The sequence below is a fragment of the Sus scrofa genome, chromosome 2 (assembly GCF_000003025.6).
Source record: "Sus scrofa isolate TJ Tabasco breed Duroc chromosome 2, Sscrofa11.1, whole genome shotgun sequence".
Lineage (NCBI taxonomy): Eukaryota > Metazoa > Chordata > Mammalia > Artiodactyla > Suidae > Sus > Sus scrofa.
This window is the reverse complement of record NC_010444.4, coordinates 81,587,950-81,613,705: the sequence shown is the minus strand read 5'-3', so window position 1 is coordinate 81,613,705 and position 25,756 is coordinate 81,587,950. Positions and strand designations below refer to the sequence as shown.

At 38.6% G+C, this 25,756-nt stretch overlaps 1 protein-coding gene across 3 annotated transcripts in view; it reads left to right on the top strand.

The window, feature by feature from the left end:
• The window catches only part of SIMC1 (SUMO interacting motifs containing 1), a 73,993-nt gene continuing 48,237 nt past the window's right edge, over positions 1 to 25,756 (top strand). Inside the window, exon 1 of one of the 3 annotated variants that reach the window (XM_021084430.1) lies at positions 1 to 277. In XM_021084430.1, coding sequence (XP_020940089.1) covers positions 149 to 277 — 129 coding nt within the window. In that variant the 5' untranslated portion in view covers positions 1 to 148. The remainder of the gene's footprint in view (positions 278 to 25,756) is intronic. The other 2 variants (XM_005661476.3, XM_021084429.1) reach the window with 2 other exon arrangements.

Sequence of the window (25,756 nt, the reverse complement as noted above, 5' to 3'; positions counted from 1 at the left end):
GCGGGGCGCAGGGTGATGGCCCAGGTTGTCGCCGCCGCCGCCGCTGCCGCCGCCTCAGCCACAGGAACTGAAGTCGCCGCCGCTCCCTTAGCTGCCGCCTCCTGGGTCGCCGGCCGCCCGCGCGCTGGCTCGGCCGGGACCCGCAGCCATGGAGGACTTCATCGTGATCTCGGACGACAGCGGCTCCGAGAGCTCCGGGGGGAATCGCTCCGGCCGGGCACGGAGGCTCCGCCGGGCCCTGTCCCGGACCCCTGGCACGCTGCCCCGCCGTACCGTGGTGAGTGAGCGAGCCGCCTCTCGCCCAGCCCCGCCTGGGCTGGAGCGCCGCCCCTACTAGGGATACCCGCGGCCCGGCCTGCCGCCTCGGGCTGCCCCGCGGCCCGCCCCTGGGCGCCTCACAGCTGCAGCCGCTTCCCGCCTTGCCGCCTTCCCGGCGTGTCCCGCCCCGAGGAGCGCGTCGGGCCCGGGCCGGGGTAGCCAGGCCTCCCGCGCTCCGGGCTCAAGCCCGAGCAGGCTGAGGCTGGAGAGTGGGGGCCGAGCACATGGAAGAGGTCCTGGCGCGCCTGGTGGTGGGGGTGCTGGAGCCCACAGCGGGCGGAGGCCGGGCCGCAGGCTTCCCCGATCTTTGGCAGGACCGGTGGCTGGGGGTCCGTGGGGACGCGAGGTCCTGAACCTCGAGGCGGGGACGCGGGAGCGTGTAATTGTTTGGCTTGTGGTGGGTACAGATGTATGCAGGGGAGGTAACAGGAGCCCAGGCTCGGAGGGAGGGAAGCCAGGGCCTGGGCCAGATGGTGGCTGCGCTCCAGGGCCTGGCAGCGGAGTGAGGGGCCCGATTTTGGAGTTGTGCGGGGGGCGGGGGGGTGATTTATTTCGCTGAGCAAACATTCACCAAGCTCTAAAGGGAGGGAAACATCTCTCACGATTTCTTTTTCCTTCAGGCTCCTTAGTCTTTGTCCTTCCTGAGGTGGTGAATAAAACATCTATGTCCCTGCCTTTCTAGAATCCTCCACAGATATTTATTGAACCCCTACTTTGAGCCAGATGCCCTAGGAGCTCGGAATATGATGGAGAACACAGCATCCGTGGCTCCTGTCATAGAAGGTGATAATCAACAAGTGGCTATTGAGTACTCAAGGGATGGGAGACGGCGTTCTCTCAGGAGACTCAGCATCAGACTTCCAACAATCTTCCCAGCCGCCCAAAGCCACACCCCAGAAATAACAGAATTGTCACGCTGACGTCATTTGTAAAGGCCTTCCTTCATATGCAAATACACCGTCCATACTAATCTAGTTTCTGCTTCTCCAGTCCCCTTCCCACAGAGAGCCACTTCTGTGTCCCAGGTGTAGTTAGTGCTAAATCTAGGAGGTCACTGTAGAATGAATGGCATGCAGAACTAATTAACTTTCGGTGCTATGTTGCCATGGTTCAACCAAGAGGGATTCTCAATAAATTTGAATAAAGAATTTAGGTGAGATGGACAGACGAGAGATTTTCAAGGTAAAAGTGACCCAACATGGGAAGTGAAGGGATGTACCTACTGCTGTGACAGTATGGGGTACATACTAGATCCACACAAAAAAATTTGTTGGAAGAAAGAATGTTTGAAGGAATTTGAATGGGGGGGCATGGGGAGAGAGCAGTTCAGACAGATGTTTGATGGGTGAGCAAATACAATGGGTGTAGACTTGGGGTGGTGGGAATGCCAAGTTCAAGAGGACTTGAACTCTGGAGGAAAGTCATAAGAGGAGAGATTTGGTAATCTAAGTAGAAAGGAGCGTTGGAGACCTAATTGCGACTGAGATAATCAAGGAAAAGAATATAGGAAGGAAAAAATAACTGCAGAATAACTCCCAACTGCCTCTCCCAGTTCCTCTTCTTTCCTGTTCCTCCTCTCAGTCCCCCTTTAACTTTGTCCTTCCAGCCTGCTTCCATTCCTGCCAATCGATGTCCGTCTTCCCTCATCCTGGTCCAGCTTTCTTCTTCAAGTGCCCAGATGTGTATACTGTGATCCTTTATATACATACATGGGGCACTCTCAAACTGCCCCCCTCCCCATGAGCACCCAATCAAGCATTTTGATGCGGAGCTTTTTTTTTTTTTTTTTTTTTTTGTCTTTTTGCTATTTCTTTGGGCCGCTCCTGCGGCATATGGAGGTTCCCAGGCTAGAGGTCGAATCGGAGCTGTAGCCCCCGGCCTATGCCAGAGCCACAGCAACACAGGATCTGAGCCAAGTCTGCGACCTACACCACAGCTCACAGCAACGCCGGATCGTTAACCCACTGAGCAAGGCCAGGGATTGAACCCGCAACCTCATTGTTCCTAGTCGGATTCGTTAACCACTGTGCCACGACGGGAACTCCATGATGCAGAGCTTTTTGAGTTGAAGAGAAATGAAGGTTAATTGCCAGAGTAGTACTCAAAGTAAATCTGGCTTCTCCAGATATTTACTCCAGCTTTCAAAAAACTGCAGGCTGGTTCTCCTTTTACCTTCATTGCAAGTTAGATAATGGTGGTAGGATAACCACACAAAGATCAGAGGCAGTAAGAGACTTGCAAGGTTATAGAGCCTAAAGCGCCTTTGCCCAGGTTTTCCTCAAGGCCTGGAGGTCAGAGAAACCTCTGTTCAAATCAGGAAACTTCTCTCACCCCCCCGACCCCATAACAGCTGTGTGAGCTTTGGCAAGTTCTGTCATCTCTCTCAGCTTTTGCACTTGAGAACATTAATACCTACCTGACAGAACCATTAGAAAGTTTTAAATGAAGCAATGCAAGAAAAATGCCCAGCATAAATGATAGCTTTTGCTACACTTTGTGCTGTTTCTCAGGCCTGATCTTTCCAAGCTTGGCAAGCGATGAAGAAACAAGTTTTGTCACTTTTTTTTCCTTTTTTGCAAAAATTGACTGTGGGGAGACAACTTGCTTGAATTCAGGAAATCAGAAAGTGATCTCCAGTGTTGAAGTTTATGTTTCTGAACTCTTAACCCAGACTTTAGACTTCATTAAGTTGATGAAATGTATCTGTGTTTTTTATAATATTTGTTGGATTTTTTCCCACTTATAAAAGCAGGACATGTTCAGCTAAGTTTCATTGACCTAATTACAGAAAATTTAGAAATGTGAATAGAAGAAAATTTAAATTGCTCTTAACCTCACCATCTAAAGATAACCAATGTTAGAGTTCCCTCGTGGCTTAGCGGGTTAAGGATCTGGCATTGTCACTTCTATGGCTCTTGTTCCTGCCGTGGCAAGGGATTCATAACTGGTCTGGGAACCTCTGCATCCCACAAGCACAGCCAAAGAGGGGGGAAAAAAATGATAACCAGTGTTAACGTTTTGAAATATGCCTGCCTAAACTTTTATCTGTAAATGCCTGTGTGTGTAGATAGTATCCATGTGTCTTGACCCAAACATATTTTTTTTGCAAAAATGAAGTCTTGCTATACTTCTTTTTTTTAGCTTGTCTTTTTCTCCTCATATACTTTTTATCTTTCTGCATCAATAAGTACACATTTTCACCAATTTTTTAATATATTTAATTATACTGATTTATAATTACATTTATCTTCCATAAATTGATATCATACTGCCATTTATAAATTTTCTTATAAAGAACTCAGTGATGGAGTTCCCGTCGTGGTGCAGTGGTTAACGAATCTGACTAGGAACCATGAGGTTGCAGGTTCGATCCCTGGCCTCGCTCAGTGGGTTGAGGATCCGGCGTTGCCATGAGCTGTGGTGTAGGTTGCAGACGCGGCTCGGATCCTGCGTTGCTGTGGCTGTGGTGTAGGCTGGTGGCTACAGCTCTGATTAGACCCCAGCCTGGGAACCTCCATATGCCGAGGCAGCGGCCCTAGAAAAGGCAGAAAGACCAAAAACAAACAAACAAACAAAAACAAAAAAAAAGAACTCAGTGATATAGCACAGGAAAATCTACTGAAAGGTTTGTAATACCTATATGGGAAAAAAGAACGGATATATTTATATGTATGACTGATTCACTGTGCTGTACACCTGAAACTAATACAATATAGGAAGTCTACTCCAATAAAATTAAATTTAAAAAAAAAGAACTTGGAAATTTCCTCATAAATAATCTTTTTACTCTTGTTCAGTGGTTTGTTTAGGATAAGTTCCTCTTCTGAGATTGCTGAGTTTAAAAGTATGCCCTCTTTTGAGGGGTTTTGATGTACATTTTCAAATTCCTGTAGAAATCATGAACCAATTATATTCTCACCATGCCCCTTTCTCCACTAGCTAGACCCTCCTAGATATTGTCAGTTTACTCAGTGAATATTTATTGAACACTTACTGTATGCCATGCACTCTTGTAGGTGCTAAGACTACAGCTGTGAACAAAACCAAGTCCCTATTCTCGTCAAGGTTTCATTTTAGTCAGAGGGAAACAAAGAGTAAACAATCATATGAATGTCATGTCAGATGATATACTGAGTGTTAGGAAGAAAAGTAAGGCATTTTTGTTCTTTTAATCTTTGGTGATTTGATAGCCAGGATCTGTGAGCTGTTACAGCTTTAATTTTTTTTTTCCTTTGGCTCTGATTCATTCTCTGATTACATACTTATTGAGTACATGCTCTGACCCTGGGTACCAAAGGTGAACAAAATGACATTGGTTGAGAGAGATATGCAATAAACAAACAAGTGAACAATATAATAAGAGAGTAACTTCCTTGGGGTTGGAAACATTAAATCTTGTTTTCAAAGAGGGTCTCTGAAGAGTTAATATTTGATCTGAGAACAAAATGACAGAACAGATTTGTTAAGAGACGGTCTTGGGGAATCAAGTAGCAGCAAAGAGTACAACAAAAACAAAGCCTTGGAGCTGGGAATGGGCATAGCTAATTGGAGGAATGGAAAGGCTAGAATGTGAGTGAAGGAAAGAATTGGAAGAGATGAAAAGTAGGTGGGCTCTGTTATATATGGCCTTATAGACCACAGTAAGGAACTTGGACTTTATTCTTATGTAATTAGAAATCTTTGAAGGCTTTTAAGCAGGGGAATAACATGATCTGATTTACATTTATAAAAGGTGACTCTAGGAGTTCCCACTGTGGCATAGTGGGTTCAGAATCAGACTGCAGTGGCTCAGGTTGCTGTGGAGGTGTGCGTTCAATTTCCAACCCAGTGTTGCTTGCAGCTGCAGCTGTGGTGTAGGTCACAGCTGCAGTTTGGATTTAATCCTTGGCCACGGAGCTTCCATATGCCACAGATATGGCCATTAGAAAAAAAAAAAAAAAGTGACCTTAGCTACCATGAGAAGAAAAGACTGTGAGCAAGGTGACCATATAATTTATCATTCAAATGGGCATTCTTCTGCAAATGAAAAGAGGTGCTAACGGGACAGGGTGTCAAGCAACAGGTGAAAACTGAAACTGTTCAAATTAACCAGAAGTATGGTCACCTTACAGTGAGGGGACAAAAGTGGAATCAGGAAGATCCGTCTTGGAGGCTGCAGTGGTAATCCAGACCAGAGATAATGGTAGCTTAGCCTAGAGTATTGGGCAGCTGGGAGACAGGAGGGATATGGAAAGAATTTATGAAGTAAAATCAGCTGGACCTGATCCTTGGATTTGTTTAATGAGCAAAGGAAGGAAAGTAGAATGATGCACTGCTTTTGGCCTGAGTGACTGGATTCAAGTTGGTGTCATTCACTGAAAGACTTGGAGAGGAACAGGTTTGGAGAAAAGATTCAAGAGTTCTCTTTGAAAAGTGTTGAATTTAAGATGCCTGTGGGATAGCCAGCTGAGATGCCAGGTATGATGTTTGTAGTGAGTTTGGAGGCCAGGGAACAAGTCCTGACTAGGGTCACAAATTCGGGGTCATTAGCACATAGGTTGTAGTAAAGTCATTGACCTAGATGAGGTCATATAGCTGAGAGTCTACAAGAGGAAGAGCTTCTAGGATGTAGCCCTAGAGCATGCCACAGCGCCCAGCCCAGGGGAAGGCAAAGGGAGGAGGAGCAGCTAGTGAGGTTAGAGTATGTGCTTGGCATATAGCATAGCTGGACATCTTGCTCATGTTTATTGGAGATAGACATATTGGAGATCTCTCTCTTTCATGTATATATACACACACATACATATAAATATACATACTTATATATGTACACTGTGTGTGTATGTATGGTGTGAGAGAATTGTCTGTTCTTGTCCTGTTGAGGCGGGTTTTTTTGTTTTGTTTTGTTTTGACTAATTTGTCAGTTTTACTTAGTAAAGATGTTTTATAGGTTGAATTGAGTCCTCCAGAAGAAGTGTTGAAGTCCTCACCACTTCAGCAGGTGGCCTTATTTGAAAATCGGGTCATTGCAGTTATAATCAGTGAAGATGAGATCATGCAGAGCAGGGTGGGCCCTTAGTCCCGTATAAGATATGAAGGAGAGGAGGAACACCATGTGAGATGGGAGTTATGCAGCTGCAAATCGAGGAACATCAAGGATCGCTGGCGACACCAGAAGCTAAGAGAAAGGCACAGAACAGCTTCGGCCCTTGAGCCTCTGAGGAAAGCATGGTCCTGCAAACTCCTTGCTTTTGAACTTTTGAGCCTCCAGAACTGTGAGAAGATCAATTTCTGTTGTTTTAAGCCAGCTGGTTTGTAGTAATTTGTACTAGGAATCTAAAAAAGCTCCCTGTGTTATCTAAGTTACATTCTTTCCCAACTTTGTGTGTGTTTGTCTTCTTAGGGCTGCACCACTGGCCTGTGGAAGTTCCCAGGCTAGGGGTGGAATCAGAGCTGCGGCCACAGCGAATCAGGATCTGGGCTGCATCTGCAACCTACACAGCAGCTCACGGCAACGCCAGATTCTTAACCCACTGAGCAAGGCCAGGAATCAAACCCGCATCTTCATGGATCCTAGTCAGTTTCGTTACTGCTGAGCCACAATGGGAGCTCCCTCTTTCCCAACTTTTTATCTCTTTGGTTTTCTTTACAAAGATTTTACCTTTTTATGTACTCAATTCTGTCACTCTTTTCCTTTTATGATTTCTTTGTTGCCATACTTAGAAAGGCTTTCCTCACTTCTAAGATTATAAAAATAGTTTTTATATTTAATTCATTAATCTGCCTGATTTTAGTCTAAAAAAATAGAATCATAATCTAATATTTTCTTTCAAGATGGTTATTATCTATCCTTTTTAGCCAGTGGTTTGAAATATTACCTTTATCAATTGATAACCTTTGTGACTATTTGCGGACTTTGTGTTCTGGCCTTATTACATGCTGTTTTAATAATAAGCAGAGGAAACTTTTTTTTTTTTTTTTTTTTTTTGTCTTTTTGCTATTTCTTGGGCCGCTTCTGTGGCATATGGAGGTTCCCAGGCTAGAGGTCGAATCGGAGCTGCAGCCACCGGCCTACACCAGAGCCACAGCAACGTGGGATCTGAGCCACGTCTGCGACCTACACCACAGCTCACAGCTATGCCAGATTGTTAACCCACTGAGCAAGGGCAGGGTTCAACCTGCAACCTCATGGTTCCTAGTCGGATTTGTTAACCACTGCGCCATGACGGGAACTCCAGGAAACTTTATTGCTCTTCTTTTTAAAAATTTTCAGCTAGTTTGCCATATTCTTTCAGATAACTTTAAAATCAATTTTGGTCAACTTCCAAATAATTTTTACTTTTTGAAATTGAGATTATACTAAACTTAGAAATCTATAGTTTATAATGTTTTATTTAATGAAGTTTTGTATTTTTACATAAATATTTGTGTATCTTTTTTCTTTGTTTTTTGTTTGTTTGTTTGTTTAGAAAGATTTTTCCTGTCCTGAGAATATTTTCCTGTTACTTCCTTATTATTATTATTTTACTGTCTCATTCTTAGTATTTATTTCTTTAATTCATCTGAATTGTTTTATATGGCACAAAGTATACTTACCATTTTCCATATACTATATTGCCTTATTTCTAAGAGAGCACTGAATTTGAGACTTGCTATCAATTTAAGAGAGCTTTTCGGGAAAAGAAACTACTGCTTGAAATATTTACACTGTTAGATACATCTTGATTTGCAGATGTATGAAGGAAACATTCTGGATAATAGAATATATAATACATGATAATCAATTGTCTGAGAATCATTTCCTAAAGAGTTAATTTGAAACACATTTTTTTTTTTTTTTTTTTTTTTTTTTTTTGTCTTTTGTCGTTGTTGTTGTTGCTATTTCTTGGGCCGCTCCCGCGGCATATGGAGGTTCCCAGGCTAGGGGTCGAATCGGAGCTGCAGCCACCGGCCTACACCAGAGCCACAGCAACGCGGGATCCGAGCTGCGTCTGCAACCTACACCACAGCTCACGGCAACGCAGGATCGTTAACCCACTGAGCAAGGGCAGGGACCGAACCCGCAACCTCATGGTTCCTAGTCGGATTCGTTAACCACTGCGCCATGACGGGAACTCCTGAAACACATTTTTTAACACCATATTATTTTATGCGTTTGTATTGGTTTTCTGGGTTTTTTATTGTTTCATGTTCTCAATGCCAGAACTTTACTGTTTTATTTTTACAGTTTGATAATATTTTTTGGTATCTTATAGAGCAATTACCTCTCCTTGCTTCTTTTCCCCCCCAGAATTTCTTGGCACCTGTGACCATTTTAGTCTTCCAAGTGAATTTTAGAATCATCTCATCATTAGATCAAGGTTTCTTTGGGCCAGATAATTCTTTGTTGTGGGAAGCTGTCCTGCGCACTGTGGAATGCTTAGTTTAGCTGTCCCGTGCACTGTTTGCTATAACGGGTTGACTGTGTTAATCGCGGTGAGCATCACATAGTAAAAGCTGGCATTTATGCTGGGTGTCATGTTAAGTGCTTTGCAAGGATTAACTCATATAATCCTCACTGCAGTGCCATGAGGTGGGTACCATTGTTGTCCCTATGTGATAGATGAGGAAACTGAGGTCGGTTCAACAAGGTACTAATTGGTAGAGCAAGTTTGCCACCACTAGTGATCCTGAAAATCCTGGAGTGAACTTGAAAACCTCTCACCAGGTTTCCAAAGGAACATCCTCTGGGGATGCTAGAAATAAATAGTTAAGTGGAAAAAAGCAAGTTGCAAAATATAATTCTATTTTTCAAATGTATATTTTTATCAGAATAGACCCACCAGGGTTTTTAATTCCAAAAATTATTTTTTATTTTTATTTTTATTTTTTTTAGGGCCTTACCTGTGGCATATGGAAGTTCCCAGGCCAGAGGTTGAATCCAAGCTGCAGCTGCCAGCCTGTGCCACAGCCACATCAACGCTGGATCCCAGCCATGTCTGTGATCTATGCCATAAATTGCGACAATGCCAGATCCTTTAACCCACTGAGCCAGGCCAGGGATCGAACCCACATCCTCATGGATGCTAATCAGGTTCTTAACCTACTGAGCCACAATGGGAACTCCTCAAATTGTTTTTTAAACTTTATCATGTACTTTAAAAATATTTTTTAAGTTGCCTTCTATTTCTCAATCCCTTCTTTCAAATATTGTAAGTTTACTGCTGAACACAGCCACATACTTAATGCCTCAAACATAATAGGTGCTCATTAATTATTTACTCAAGGAGAGACAATTTTATTACTGGTTTCCTAAGGAATCCTTTCCTCCCGAGATAAATTATGGTACAGTTATAGCAGAATACCCTCTGCAGGATGGGGAAAACCAAAGGGTAAATAATGGCATCCATCCCAGAAAAGTTTTTTATAAAGATTTGGGGAACTGAAAATATGAATATGTTATAGAGTATAAGGAAAAATTCATCTACATTTTAAATTTAAAACATCAAATGTAGGAGTTCCCATCTTGGCACAGCAGAAATGAATCAAATCCAACCATGAGGAACCATGAGGTTGCGGTTCAATCCCTGGCCTCACACAGTGGGTTAAAGGATCCGGCATTGCCACAAGCTGTGGCCTAGGTCACAGCTATGGTGTTGCCGCGAGCTATGGTGCAGGTCACAGATGCAGCTCGGATCTGGCATTGCTGTGGTTGTTGTGTAGGCAAGCAGCTGTAGCTCTGATTGGACCTCTGGCATGGGAACCTCCATATGCCTCAGGTGCAGCCCTAAAAAGCAAAACAAACAACCCCAAAAAACAACAAAAAAAGATCAAATGTCAAACCAATTTGGATCTTAAATCAAGGTCAGTCCCATGTAAGCCTGCACATCACTTACTCCGTTCCCTGTTAACAGCATTAAGATAAAATTCCAGTAGTTCTCATTGTGTCTCAGTGATAACAAGCCCAACTAGTATCCATGAGGATGCAGGTTCGATCCCGGCTTTGCTCAGTGGGTTAAGGAAGGATTCATCTGGTGTTGCTGTGAGCTGTGATATAGGTCACAGACGCACCTTGGATCCCGTGTGGCTGTGGCTGTGGCTGTGGCTTAGGCTGGCAGCTGCAGCTCCAATTCAACTCCTAGTCTGGGAACTTAAATGTGCCGCATCTGCAGCCATAAAAAGCAAAAAAAAAAAGAAGAAGATAAAGTTCCGTACCATACATAAAATTCTTAGAATTCCCTGAGTTGTTTTACTATTACCACTATCTAATTTTAGAACATTTTCTTCACTCCAAAAGGGAACCCTATATCCTTCAATGAGTTGTCTGGTTTTTTTTAAAGGTACACAATCATATCATTTGAAAATAGAGTCTACCTTATCCTGTAGCAGTAGGGTGTGAGGTAGAGCTGGCCATGTGAGACTGATAATTGCAAATTCAGTTGTGTAATATGGTTTAAGACATTAATTTTGACTGTGTAGACTCCAAACTTTGTTCTCAGGCTCTCTTCTAGATTCTAGGAGCTACCTATTATCCTTAATTAGTTCCTGTTGTGATTAAATTGGTCAGAATTTTGTTTATGTTTTTGTTTTTGCTTGTAATTAAGATCACTAGTTGATCTATAATCACCAAATTGTACTTCACAAAGGCTATAATATATATTCTAACATGGACAGTCTTTAAGAATACCTTTCTCTTATGCTGACTCACAGACATTGAAAAACTTACGGTCTCCGGAGGAGACAGTTTGGGAATGTGCCTGGGATGTGGGATGGAAATCCTGTGAAATCAGATTGTTATGATCATTATACAACTATAGATGTGATATATTCATTTGAGTAATAAAAAAAATAGAAAAAAAAAAGAATACCTGTTCTCTTATACTTTGGGTCAACCCAGATATTATCAGACTTCTTAGATTTGTACCAAATGTAATTGTCTAATTTTTCAATTATCTAGAATTTTGCTGAAAGGAAAAACTCTCAAATGATTAGTTAATTTTTTTTTTTTTTTTTTTGGCTTTTTAGGGCTGCACCCGCAGCATATGGAGATTCCCAGGCTAGGGGTCCAGTCGGAGCTGTAGCCGCTGGCCTACACCACAGCCACAGCAACGCTGGATCTGATCCATGTCTGCAACCTACACCACAGCTCATGGCAATGCCAGATCCTTAACCCACTGAGCAAGGCCAGGGATGGAACCCAAGTCCTCATGGATGCTAGTTGTGTTCATTAACCATTGAGCCATGACAGGAACTCCCATAGTTAGCTCATTTAATAGTATTGAATAATCTGTGCAATTATATGAAAAACTACCTGTATCTTAAACTAAATTTTCAGATAATTTGGGGCCTATTTTTACATATATTAATTACTATAGTTTTAAATTTTGACTTAATATTTGGTCAGGCAAAGCCTCCTAATTAATTTTTTGTTTTGTTTTCCTCTTAAGTTTATTCTCATTTTGGCCACACTCATGTCATATAGAAGTTCCATGCTAGGAATCAAACCCATGCCACAGCAGTGGCCCAAGCCACAGCAGTGACAATGCCAAATACTTAAGCTGCTATGCCATCAAGGAACTCAGTCCCTTTATGTTATTCTTGAGATTTCCTCTTTCAAATGAACTTTTAAATCATCTTATTTATTCCTTTTAAAAATGCTACTGGAGGAGTTCCCATTGTGGCTCAGCAGGGTAAGAACCCGACATAGTGCCCGTGAGGATACAGGTTCAATCCCTGGCCTCACTTAGTGGGTTAACTATCTGATATTGCCACAAGCTGCCATGGAGGTTGCAGATGTGGCTCAGATCCCATGTAGCTATGGCCATGGCATAGGGCAGCAGCTGCTGATCTGATTTGACCCCTAGCCGGGGAACTTCCATGTGCCATGGGTAGAGCCCTAAAAAGAAAAAAAAATACTATTGGAATTTTGTTTGGAGTTTATTAAATTTATAGATTAATTTGGAGGTAGCCAATACTTTTTAGACTTTAAATTTTTTTTATAAAAGTTATATGTCTAAACTCTCTGAATAGACCTGTATCTCTTAGTTTGAATCAAAAATTAGTAACTCTACAAATCAGAAAGCATCAGGCCCAGACGGATTCACTTGTATATTCTGCTAAACACTTAAAAAAGAAATTATGCCAGTTCTCTACAGAAGATAGAAGCAGAGGGAATACTTCCTAATTCAGTCTATTACCCTAATACCCTAAAGCTAGACAAAGACATTACAAGAAGAGAAAACAGACCAGTATCTCTCATTGAACATAGATACAAAAGTCCTCAATAAAATATTAGCAAATTGGATCCAACAATGTATGAAAGGAATTATACAGCACAACCAAGAAGAATTTTTCTCAGGTATGCAAGTCTGGTTCAACATACAAAAATCAATTAATGTAATCCACCACATCAGCAGGCTAAAGAAGAAAATTTTTCTTCATATGATCTTATTAATAAATGAGAAAATACATTTGAAAAAATCCAATACCCATTCATGGTTTAAAACACAAACAACCTGGTGATCCTGTCGTGGTGCAGCGGAAATTAATCCAACTAGGAAACATGAGGTTTTGGGTTCGACCCCTGGCCTCACTCAGTGGGTTAAGGGTCCTGCGTTGCCGTGAGCTGTGGTATAGGTCACAGATGCGGCTCAAATCCTGAGTTGCTGTGGCTCTGGCATAGGCCGGCAGCTGTAGCTCTGATTAGACCCCTAGCCTGGGAACCTCCATATGCTGCAGGTGCAGCCCTAAAAAAAGACAAAAAAAAAGACCAAACAAAAAAAAAAAAAAACAAAGACCAAAAAAACCCAACCAACTAAAAGCTTCTCAGCAAGCTAGGATTAAAGGAGGAAATTCCTCACCTTGATAAAGAACATTTTCAAAAAACCTCTAATACTTAATGGTAGGAAACTTGAAATTTTCTGACAATCAGGAACAAGGCAAGTTCTCTCACCAATGTGTTTCAGCATTGTACTGGAAATCCTAGCTTATGCTATTGGATAAGAAAAAGTATACAAATTGAGAAAGAAATAAAATTTTCTTTACTCAGATGTCATAATCACCTATGTAGAAAAAATCCAGCAGAATTAACAACAACAACACAAAAACCAATAAGTAAATAGCAGGATTAAAGAATGCAAGGTCAGTTTACAAAAGTCAGTCACTTTCCTGTATATCAGCAGTGGACAAGTAGAATTTAAAATTAAAAAGATATAACCATTTATATTAAAATCTAAAGAATGAAATACTTAAGTATAAATGTAATAAAATGTAATTGAGGAAAACTACAAGACTGATAAAAGGTATCAAAGAAGAACTAAATAAATGGAGATATATACCATGTTCATGGATAGAAACAATATTGTCAAGATGTCAGTTCTTATGAACCTGATCTATAGATTCAATGCAATCCCAATCAAAATCCTAGCAAATTATTTTGTGGATATTAATAAACTGATTAAAGTTTATATGTAGAGACAACTGAGAATAGCCAACTCAATTTTGAAGGAGAAGAACAAAGTCAGAGGACTGCCACTACCTGACTTCAAGACTACTAGAAACTACAGTCATCGAAACAGTGTGGTATTACTGAAAGAATAGACAAGTAGATCAGCAGAAAAGAAAGCTCAGAAATAGACCTACATTACTATAGTCGACTGATCTTTTACAAAGGAGCTAAACTAATACAACGGAGCAAAGATTGTCAATTCAACAAATGATGCTGGAACAACTGGACATTTACATGCAAAGAAATAAATCTAGACATAGACCTTACACCCTTCATAAAAATTAACTCAAAATGAATTATAGACCTCAAACTAAATTGTAAAATTCCTGGAAGATAACATTGGAGAAAACCTAGATGCCTTTGGATTTGGTAATGTTGTTTTGGATAAATACCAAGGATATGATCCATGGAAGAAATAATTCTTAAGCTAGACTTTATTAACTACTAAAAACTTCTCTGTGAAACACAATGTCAAGAGAATAAGATAAACCACAGATTAGAATAAAATATTTGCATAAGATGCATTTGATAAAGACTGTTTTTTAAAAAATGCAAAGAACTCTTAAAACTCAACAAAAAAAAACCCGGAACAACCTGATTTAAAAATGGCGAAAAGGAGTTCCCGTCGTGGCGTAGTGGTTAACGAGTCCGACTAGGAACCATGAGGTTGCGGGTTCCATCCCTGCCCTTGCTCAGTGGGTTAACGATCCGGCGTTGCGGCGTTGCCGTGAGCTGTGGTGTAGGTTGCAGATGCGGCTCGGATCCCGCGTTGCTGTGGCTCTGGTGTAGGCCAGTGGCTACAGCTCCAATTGGACCCCTAGCCTGGGAATCTCCATATGCTGCGGGAGCGGCCCAAGAAATAGCAAAAAGACCAAAAATAATAATAATAATAATAATAAATAAAAATGGCAAAAAGACCGACACATCACCAAAAACAGTATACAAATGACAAGTAAATACATGAAAAGATGTTCAACATCATAAGCCATTTGGGAACTGCAAATTAAAATAACAATGAAATATTACTACCTTTAGATTTTAGAATAGCCAAAATCAAAATCACTGTCAACATCAAATGCTGTTGAGGATGTGGAACAATGGAATTCTCAATCATTACTCTTGGGAATGCAAAATGGTACAGCCAATTTGGAAGATAGTTTGGCAGTTTCTTAAAAACTAAATGTATTCTTACCCACACAATCCAATAATTGCATTTTTTGGTATTTACCCAAATGAATTGAAACTTATGTCAAAAACATACAAAACTTATGTCCACACACATACAGCATCTGGGTACAGATGTTTACATCAACTTTATTCTTAATTGCTGAAACTTGGAAGCAACTAAGATGTTCTTCACTAAGTGAATGGGTAAGTAAACTGTGGTAATCCAGACACTGGAATATTATTCAGCACTATTTAAGAAATGAGCTATCAAACCATGAAAATACTTGGAGGAAACTTCAATATATATTACTAAGTGAAAATGCCAATCTGAAAAGAGTACATACTATATGATTCCAAATGACATTCTGGAAAAGTAAAAACTATGGCACAGTAAAAAGATTAGTGGTTGCCAGGAGTTAGTGGAGAGGGAGAACCGAATAGACAGAGCACAGGATTTTTCAAGCAGTGAAACTACTCTGTATGATACTACAATGGTAGATACATGTAATTATCCATGTATTTGTCAAAACTCATAAAATGTACAGCACCAAGAGTAAACCCTAATGTAAACTATGAGCTTTGGGTGTTGATAATGTCAATGTAGTTTCATCAGTTGTAACTAACGTACCGCAGTGATGCTGGTTGCTGATAGTGGGGAAGCTTGTGCATATGTGGGGAGAGGGAATATATGGGAACACTTTGTACTTTCTGCTAAATTTTGCTCTAAACATTCTCTAAAAAATAATGTTTATTGATTAAAAAAAAACTTTAAATGTACTAGTCCAAAAAATTCGAATACTAGAGAATGGTATACAGTGAAAATTAAGGTAGTGTTAGTCCCCAGCTCATTATTTTCCAGATTTTTTTCTAGGTTTTGTCACATTTCCATTTTCTAAAGTTATTTGAATTTCAGCTTTATTGATGTATGATTGACAAAATTGTAAAATATTTAGTGTACATGGTGGTGATTTTATATATACATACGCATACATAGGCATTGTGAAAAGACTCTTCTCATCTAATTAATTACCAAAGTTTTTTAATCAAAGTTTCACACATTATAAATGAATTTTGGTGTCATTTTGTCACATATTCTAAAAATCCTCATGATTTTTTATTGAGATATAATTGATATCTACCATATTAGTTTCATATGTAGAGCATGATTCAGTGTTTGTATACACTACAAAATGATCTCCATAGTAAGTCTAGTTACCATAATTCCTTATACAAAGTTACAAAAATTTTTTTTTCTTGTGATGAGAATTTAAGATTTACTCTCTTTGCAACTTTCAAATATGAGTTAAGATATTATTGACTGTAATCACTATGCTAAACATTACATTCTTATAATTTATTGTATAAATGGAAGTTCATACTTTTTATCCTCCTTCACCCATTTGGCCCACCCTCCCAATCCTCCTGGCAATTGCCATTCTGTTCTCTGTACCTGTGAGTTTTGTTTTTTATGTTTGTTTGTTTTTGCTTTTAGATTCCGCATATAAAAGAAATCATATGGTATTTGTCTTTGTCTTATTTCACTTAACATAATACCCTCAAGGTCCACCTGTATTGTCACAAATGTCAAGATTTTGTACTTTTTGTGGCTGAGTAGTATTCCATTGTGTGTGCGTTATCACACTACATATTTTTTCTATTCTTCCATCAATGGACTTGGGTTGTTTGTATTTCTTGGGTATTGTACCTAATGTTGCAGTGATCACAGGGGTGCTTATATCTTTTCAAATTATTGTTTCATTTTCTTCAGATAAATACCCAGAAGTAGAATTGGTGAATCGTAAGTTGTATTTTTAATTTTGGGGGGAACCTCTATACTGTTTTCCATAGTGGCTGCACCATTCCCACTAACAGTGCAGGAGGGTGTGCTTTTCTTCACATACCTTGTTATCATTTGTTTCTTTTATAAGAGCCATTGTACACAGGTGAGAGGTGATAGCTCAATGTGGTGTTTTTTCAAAGTAAAATGTAGCATTTATGTTGACTAAGCTTGTTAATTTTTCCTTGATAACTTTTGGCAAAGAAATTATAGAAATTATAAATTCAAGTCTTTAGGTAAAGACATAAATCATGTAACATTAATTTATAAGCATATTGAACACTATTTAATTTGTAAACATGATAAATACAATATTTGTGGCTAATATTTGTGTCAAAGATTTTTATAAGAAAGGTTGATAATTATGAAATACTTTTAGTCAGAAGGATCAGGCATAAACTATTTTTCTTTATTTTATTTTTATTACAGTATAATTGATTTACAGCGTTGTGTCAATTTCTGCGGTACAGCATAGTGACCCAGTCATTATTCATATTCATATATACATTCATATATATATATATATATTCTTTTTCTCATATTCCGTCAAGAGACTGGATATGGTTCCCTGTGCTATACGGTAGGACCTCATTGCTTATCCATTCTAAATGTAATAGTTTGCATCTACCAACCCTAAACACCCCCTCCATCCCACTTCCTTCCCCTGACGACCTCAAGACTGTTCTCCATGTCTCATTGTAGTTTTGATTTGCATTTCCCTCATGATTAGTGATGTTGAGCATTTTTCATGTGTCTGTTGGCCATCTCTATGTCTTCTTTGAGAAAATGTCTATTTAGATCCTCTGTCCATTTCTTAATCACATTTTTTGTTTTTTGATATTGTGTATAAGTTCTTTATATACTTTGGATATTAACTTTTTATCAGATATTAATTTGCAAATATTTTCTCTCAGTAAGTTGCCTTTTAATTTTGTTGATGGTTTCCTTTGCTGTACAGATGCTTTTTAGTTTGATGTGGTTCCACTTGTTTGTTTTTGCTTTTGTTACCTTTGCTTTTGGAGTCTAGATACAAAAATAATCACCAATAATCACTGATGTCAGGGAGCTTACAGCCTGTTTTCTTCTAGGAGTTCCTTGGTTTCAAGCCTTGCATTCCAGTCTCTAATCCATTTTGACTTAATTTTTGTATAAAATAGTAGTCTAGTTTCATTATTTTGTGTGAGGCTGTCTAGTTTTCCCAACACCGTTTATCAAGTAGACTGTCCCTTCCACATTGAACAGTCTGTATAGTTACCTCCTTTGTCATAAATTAATTGACCACATATTCATGGATTTGTTTCTGGGCTCTCTGTTTTGTTTTGTTTTCTTTTGATCCACGTATCTGTTTTTATACCACAATACTGTAGCTTTGCAATACAGTTTGAAATCGGGGCATGTGATACCTTCATCTTTGTTCTTTCTCATGACTGTTTGACTATTTTGGGTCTTTTGTAGTTCCATGAAAATTTTAGGATTGTTTGTTCTATTTCTGTGAAATGTGCCATTGGGATTTTGATGGGGAGTGCATTGAATCTGTAGATTGCTGTGGGTAATATGGGCATTTTAACAATATTAATTCTTCCAAACTGTGATCATGAAACAGCTTTCCATTTATTTGTGTTTTCTTCTGTTTCTTTCATCATTGTCTTATAGTTTTTGCTGTACAGGTCTTTCACCTCCTTGGTTAAATTTATTCCTAGGTATTTTATTCTTTTGGATGCAGTTGTAAGTGGGATTGTTTCCTTAATTTCTTTTTGATAGTTCATTGTTAATGTGTAGAAATGCAGCAGATTGTTGTACATTTATTTTGCATTCTGCAACTTTACTGAATTCATTCGTTAATTCTTACAGTTTTTTTTTTTTGGTGAATTTGTTAGCACTTTCCATATATAATATATTGTCTGGAAATAGTGGCAGTTTTACTTCTTCCTTTCCAGTTTGGATACTGTTTATTTCTGCTTCTTGCCTAACTGCTCTGGCTGGGACTTCCAATACTATGTTAAATAAAAGTGGTGAGAGTGGGTATCCTTGTCTTGTTCCTGATCTTAGAGGAAAAGCTTTCAGCTTTTCACTGTTGAACATATTAGCTGTGGCCTAACATATTTTGAAATATGTTTCCATCTCTACCCACTTTGTGGGGTTTTTTTATCATAAATGCATGTTGAATTTTGTTAAATGTTTTTCTGCAACTATTGATATGATCAAAAATGGAGAAAAAGGGGGAAAGGTAGGAGGAAGGACAAATCAGGAGTTTGGGGTTAACATATGCATGCTATTATATATAAGATAGTCAATAAGGACCTACTATATAGCACAGGGAACTCTACTCAATATTCCATAATAACCTATGTGGGAAAAGAATCTGGAAAAAAAAGTGGATATATGTATATGTATACCTGAATCATTTTGCTGTACACCTAAAACTAACACAACATTGTAAATCAAGTACACCCCAATATAAAGTAAACTGAAAATTTTAAAAATCAAAATAAATTTAAAACAGCCATACAGTTCTACCGGCAATGTACGAGTGCTCCAGTTTCTCTGCATCCTCACTAGCATTTACTGTTGTCACTATTTTTATTTTAGTCATTCTGTTATGTAGTGATACCTCATTGTGATTTTAATTTGAACTTCCCTAATGGCTAATCATGTTGAAATATTTCCATGTGCTTATTTGCCATTTGTGTACCTTCTCAGTTCCCAATTTCTCAAATATGAAATTTCTGTTCATATCTAACCCATTTTCTAATCAAATTTTTTTCTACTGTTGAGGTATGTGAGTTGTTTATATATTCCAGTTACTAACTCTTTGTTGGATCTGTGGTTTGCAAACATTTTCTCTCAGTCTGTAGCATGTCTTTCCATCCTCTTCACACAGGCTTTTGCAGAGCAAAAGTTTTTAATTTCGATTGTCTTATTCATTTTTTCTTTCATAGATAGTGCATTTGGTGCTGTCTAAAAACTCTTTGCCTGGCCCTCTTTGCCTGACCCTCTTCCTGACCCCAAAGATTTTCTTTTATTTTTTTCTAAAAGTTTTATAGTTTTACAGCTTATGTTTAAGTCTGTAATGTGTTTTGAGTTAATTTTGGTATAAGGTGTGAGATTTAGATTGAGGTTCATATTTTTTGCCTCTGGTTGTCTAACTGCTCCAGCATCATTTGTTGAATTACTATTTATTTGATGCTCAAATTGACCCAGTTGGGGCCAGTGGGAGCCCCTTTATGCAAGCTTCTGTTCAGGGCAATTTTGAATAGGCACTATGTTTGGGCTTATTGGCCTACTTTGGAACTAAATCCCCAAGTAACATGTGCCTATACCATACTTACTATCTTAGTATTGGGGATGAGTTCACCTTGAGTTGTGTGAGATTTCTATAACTCTGGTGTGTAAAGGGAGGGTCTCCTGCTCTAGAATCCTTCAGATTCTGATCTTCTAATGCAATTTTCAAATTTCCCAAGGTTGCAAAGTTTGGTCCTACTTACTTAAAAACTAAAAAAATCTCTTTTTTAGCATGAGAGAGGGGAGTCACTCTTCTTCTTATTCTTAGTACATCATTAGGCCAAGAACTGGATTAAAACATATGATATCACTTATATGTAGAATCTAAAATATGGCACAAACGAACCTATCTAGAAAACAGGAACAGACTCACAGATAGAGAGCAGACCTATGGTTGCCAACAGGGTGGGGAATGGGAGTGGGATGGATGGGGAGTTTGGAGTTAGTAGATGCAAACTATTACATTTAGAATGGATAAGCAATGAGGTCCTACTGTTCAGCACAGGGAACTATTTTCAGTTTCTTAGGACAGAACATGATGGAAGATAGTATGAGAAAAAAATGTATATATATGTATGACTGGGTCACTATGCTGTATAGCAGAAATTGACACAACACTAAATGAACTTTAATTAATTTGTTTTTTAAAAAATTTGTTAAAAAATAGTTGGCACTCTACCCAGTAACAAAGAAATATATACATTCTGTTCTGTCACACATAGGACTTTCACCAAGATAGTCCATATCTTAAGTCATTAAACCTTATACATTTTTAAAATTTTATTGAAGTATAGCTGAATTTATAATGTTGTGTTAATTTCTCTTGTACAGCAAAGTGACTCAGTTATACATATATTCTTTTTCATATTCTTTTCTATTACGGTTTGTCACAGGATATTGACTATAGATCTTTGTGCTGTATAGTAGGACCTTATTGTTTATCCATCCTATGTATAATAATTTGCCTCTGCTAATCCTGAACTCTCAGTCCATCCCTCCTCCCCCTTGGTGACCACAAGCTTCTTCTCTCTGTGAGTCTGTTTTTGTTTCATAGATATGTTGATTTGTGTCATATTTTACATTCCATATATGTGATATCACATGGTATTTTCTTTCTATGACTTGCTTTGCTTAGTATGATAATCTCTAGGCCCATCCACATTGCACCAAATGGCATTATTTCATTCTTTTTCATGGCTGAGTAATATTCTACCACATGCGTATATATATATATATATATATATGCATATGTACACACCACATTTTGTTTATGGTTTCCTTTGCTGTGCAAAAGTTGTAAGTTTGATGGAGTTCCCGTCATGGCGCAGTGGTTAACGAATCCGACTAGGAACCATGAGGTCGCAAGTTCGATCCCTGGCCTTGCTCAGTGGGTTAAGGATCCGGCGTTGCCGTGAGCTGTGGTGTAGGTCACAGACACAGCTTGGATCACGCGTTGCTGTGGCTCTGGTGTAAGCCTGCGGCTACAGCTCCGACTAGACCCCTAGCCTGGGAACCCCCATATGCTGCGGGTGCGGCCCTAGAAAAGGCAAAAAGACAAAAAAAAAAAGTTATAAGTTTGATTAGGTTTCATTTGTTTATTTTTGCTTTTATTTATATTTTCTTGGGAGAGTGACCTAAGAAAACATTGGTACAATTTATGTCAGAGAATATTTTGCCTATGTTCTCCTATGGGAGTTTTATGCCATCTTATCTTATATTTAAGTCCTTAAGCCATTTTGAGTTTATTTTTGTGTATGGTGTGAGGGTGTGTTCTAACTACATGTGGCTGTCCAACTTTCCCAACACGACTTGCTGAAGAGATGTCTTTTCTTCATTGTGTATTCTTGCCTCCTTTGTGGAAGATTAATTGTTCATAGGTATTTGGGTTTATTTCTAGGTTCTCTCTTCTGTTCTATTGATCTATATGTCTTTTTTGATGCTAATGCCACACTGTTTTGATTACTGTAGCTTTGCCTTATTATCTGAAGTCTGGGAGGGTTATGCCTCCTCCTGCTTTGTTTTCCTCAGGATTACTTTGGCAATTCTGGGTCTTTTATGATTCCATGTAAATTTTAGGATAATTTGTTCTAGTTCTGTGAAAAATGTCTAGAGTAATTTTGTAGGAATTATACTAAGTCTGTAATTACTTTGGGTAATATGGCCATTTTAACAATATTAATTCTTCTAATCCAAGAGCATGGGATATCGTTCCATATCTTTGAGTCGTCTTCAGTTTCCTTTGTTAATGTTTAGTAGTTCTGAACATATAGGTCTTTCACTTCCTTGGTTAAGTTTATTCCTAAGTAATTTTAATGTGATTTTAAAAGGGATTGTTTGTTTACATTCCCTTTCTGATGTTTCATTGTTGGTGTAAAGAAATGCAACCAATTTCTATATATTAATCTTGTATCCTGCTACGTTGTTGAATTTGTTTATCAGTTCTAGCGGTTTTTGTGTGGAGTCTTTAAGATTTTCTATGTATAGTATCATGTCATCTATGTACAATGACAATTTTGCCTTTTCCCTGCCAATTTGAATGCATTTTATTTCTTTTTCTGTCTGATTGCTGTTGCTTGGACTTCAATACTGTATTGAAGAGAATTGGTGTGAATGGACAATCCTTGTCTTCTTCCAAATTTTAGTGGGAAGGCTTTCAGCTTTTCATCATTAAGTATTATATTGGCTGCGGTTTTCTCATAAATAGCTTTTATTATGTTGAGATATGTCCCCTCTATATCCACTTTCATAAGGGTTTTTATCCAGAATGGATGTTGAGGAGTTCCCATCATGGCACACGGAAACAAATCCAACTAGGAACCATGAGTTTGCAGGTTCAATTCCTGGCCTCACTTAGTGGGTTAAGGATCTGGTATTGCCATGAGCTGTGGTGTAGGTCGCAGATGTGGCTTGGATCCAGTGTTGCTGTGGCTGTGGTGTAGGCCAGCAGCTGTAGCTCTGATTGGACCCCTAGCCTGAGAACCTCCATATGCCGTGGGTGCGGCCCTAAAAAGACAAAAAAAAAAAAAAAAAAAGAATGGATGTTGAATTTTATCAAGTGCCTTTTCTGTATCTATTGAGATGATCATGTGTTTTTTTGGTGGGTGGGCTTTTGGGCTGCACCCATGGCATGTGGAATTTCCTGGGCCAGGAGTCAAATCTGAGCCATAGCTGTGACCTGCATCACAGCTGCAGCAACGCCAAGTCCTTAACCCACCACACCACAGTGGGAATTCTAATCATGTGGGTTTTTACTTTTGTTGATGTGGTGTATCGCATTAATTGATATGTGTATGTTGAACCATCCTTGTGACCTTGGGATGAATCCAACTTAGTCTTGGTATATGATCTTTTTTGTGTTGTTGGATTCAGTTTGATAACATTTTGTTGAGAATTTTTACATCTACATTGATCAAAGATACTGGCCTGTAATTTTCTTTTTTGGAAGTGTCTTTGGTTTTGATATCAGGGTGATAGTGATTTAACTGAATGTCTTTAGGAGTGGTCCTTCCTCTTCAATCTTTTGGAAGAGTGTGAGAATGATTGGTGTAAATTCTTCTTTGTATGTTTGGTAGAGTTCCCCTGTGAAGCCATCTGGTCGTTGACCCTTTGGGCTCTTTTTTTTTTTTTTTTTTTTTTTTTTTTTCTTTTTTTTCTTAGAGCCACACTTGTGGTACATGGAAGCTCCCAGACTAGAGGTTGAATTGGAGCTGCAGCTGCCAGTCTACACCATAGCCACAGTAACGCAGGATCCAAGCCATGTCTGTGACCTACACCACAGCTCATGACAATGCCAGATCCTTAACCCACTGAGCAAGGCCAGGGATTGAACCCACATCCTCATGGTTACTAGTCAGGTTTGCTACTGCTGAGCCACAACAGAAATTCTGACCTTTTTTTTTTTTTTAACTGAGGAAGAAATTTTATTTCATTTTATTTTAGTAAAATATAGTTGATTTACAATGTTGTGCCAATTTCTGCTCTACAACAAAGTGACCCAGTCATACATATATATGTTTGTAGAGAGGTTTTTTTTTATTATTATTATAAATGCTATTTCACTGTTAGTAATTGGTCTGTTCAAGTTATCTATTTCTTCTTGATTTGGTTTTAGTGGGCTGTATGTTTCTAAAAAGTTGTCCATTTCTTCTAGGTTGTCATATTTTTGACTTATTTCTATGTCTGTAGTATCAGTTGTGATTTCTCCTTTTTCATTCTTATTTTGATTATTTGGGTTTTCTCTCTTTTCTTCTTGGTGAGCCCAGCCAGAGGTTTGTCAATTTTGTTTACCCTTTCAAAAACAGCTCTTGGTTTTATTTATTTTTTTTCTATTTTTAAAAAATCTCTATTTCACTTCTTTCCTCTCTGATCTATTTTATCTCCTTCTTTCTGCTGACTTTAGGTTTTTTGTTCTTCTTTTTCTAATTCTTTTAGGTTGTGGGTTAGGTTGTTTATTTGATATTTTTCTTATTTCTTAAAGAAGGCCTGTATTGCCTCTAAAGCTCCTTTTCTGACCTGGCTGATCTTCTCAACAATGAGGTTCTTCCCAGGGGCATGCATACTGTCCTGCTTCATCTTTTTTTATTTTTTTCCTTCTATCCTACCTGGTTACATGGAGATCTTTTTTGTCCTTTCAGATGTTTGAGGTCTTCTGCTAGTGTTCAGTAGGTGTTCTATGAGAATTTGTAGATTTATTTCTGATGTATTTGTGGGAGGAAGTGAGTTCCATATCTTAAGACTCTGCTGTCTTGGTTGGAGCCTCCTTTAAAATGTTTTAAAAATTGAAATCATAAAAATTATGCCCTCAGAAGTTGAGTTTGCATATATAATCATAAGAGCAACCACTAAAAATATATTAAAGTATAGCTAGAAAACCAACAGGGAAATTAAAATGGAACTCCAAAAAATATATGTGATTAATTCAAAGGGAGGCAGGAAAGGAGGAACAGAGGAACAATGAGTAGATATGACAAGTAGGAAACAAATGGCATGATTGTAGATATAATAGAAAATATATCAACAAGTATAAATGAATCAAAACATAATCAAAAGGCAGAGGTCGTCAGACTGGACAAAAAAATAATAACAACTACGTGCTATCTGTAGGAGATGCACTTTAAATACAAAGTCACAGGAGTTCCTGCTATGGCACAGTGGGTTAAGGATCCAGCAATGCCGCAGCTGTAGCATGCTGGTCACAGCTGCAACTCCGATTCAGCCCCTGGCCCAAGAACTGTCATGTCCAGCAGGTGTAGCCAAAAAAAAGACACAAACACATGGATTATAAAAGTATGGAAATATGTCATGCAAACAGCATAAGAAATTTAAAGTGGCTATGTTAATACCAGGAAAAAAATAATAGACATCAATACAAGGAAAATTGCTGGAGACTAAGAGAATCCTTCATAGTGATAAATAGGTTAATACATTAAGAAGGTATAACAATTATACAATATCTAATAAGTGGAATTTCAAAACACATGAAGCAAAAACTAACTGAAGTAAAGGGATAAATTGTTGAAGCCACAATCATAACTGGATACTTTAATACACTTCTCTCAGTACTTGAAAGCACAACTGGATCCCCTAGAAAGTGAAGAAATCAAAGATCTGAAAGCTACTATCAACAATCATGATCTAATTGGCTTTTATATCCAACAACTGCATAATGAACTTTTTTTTTTCAAGTG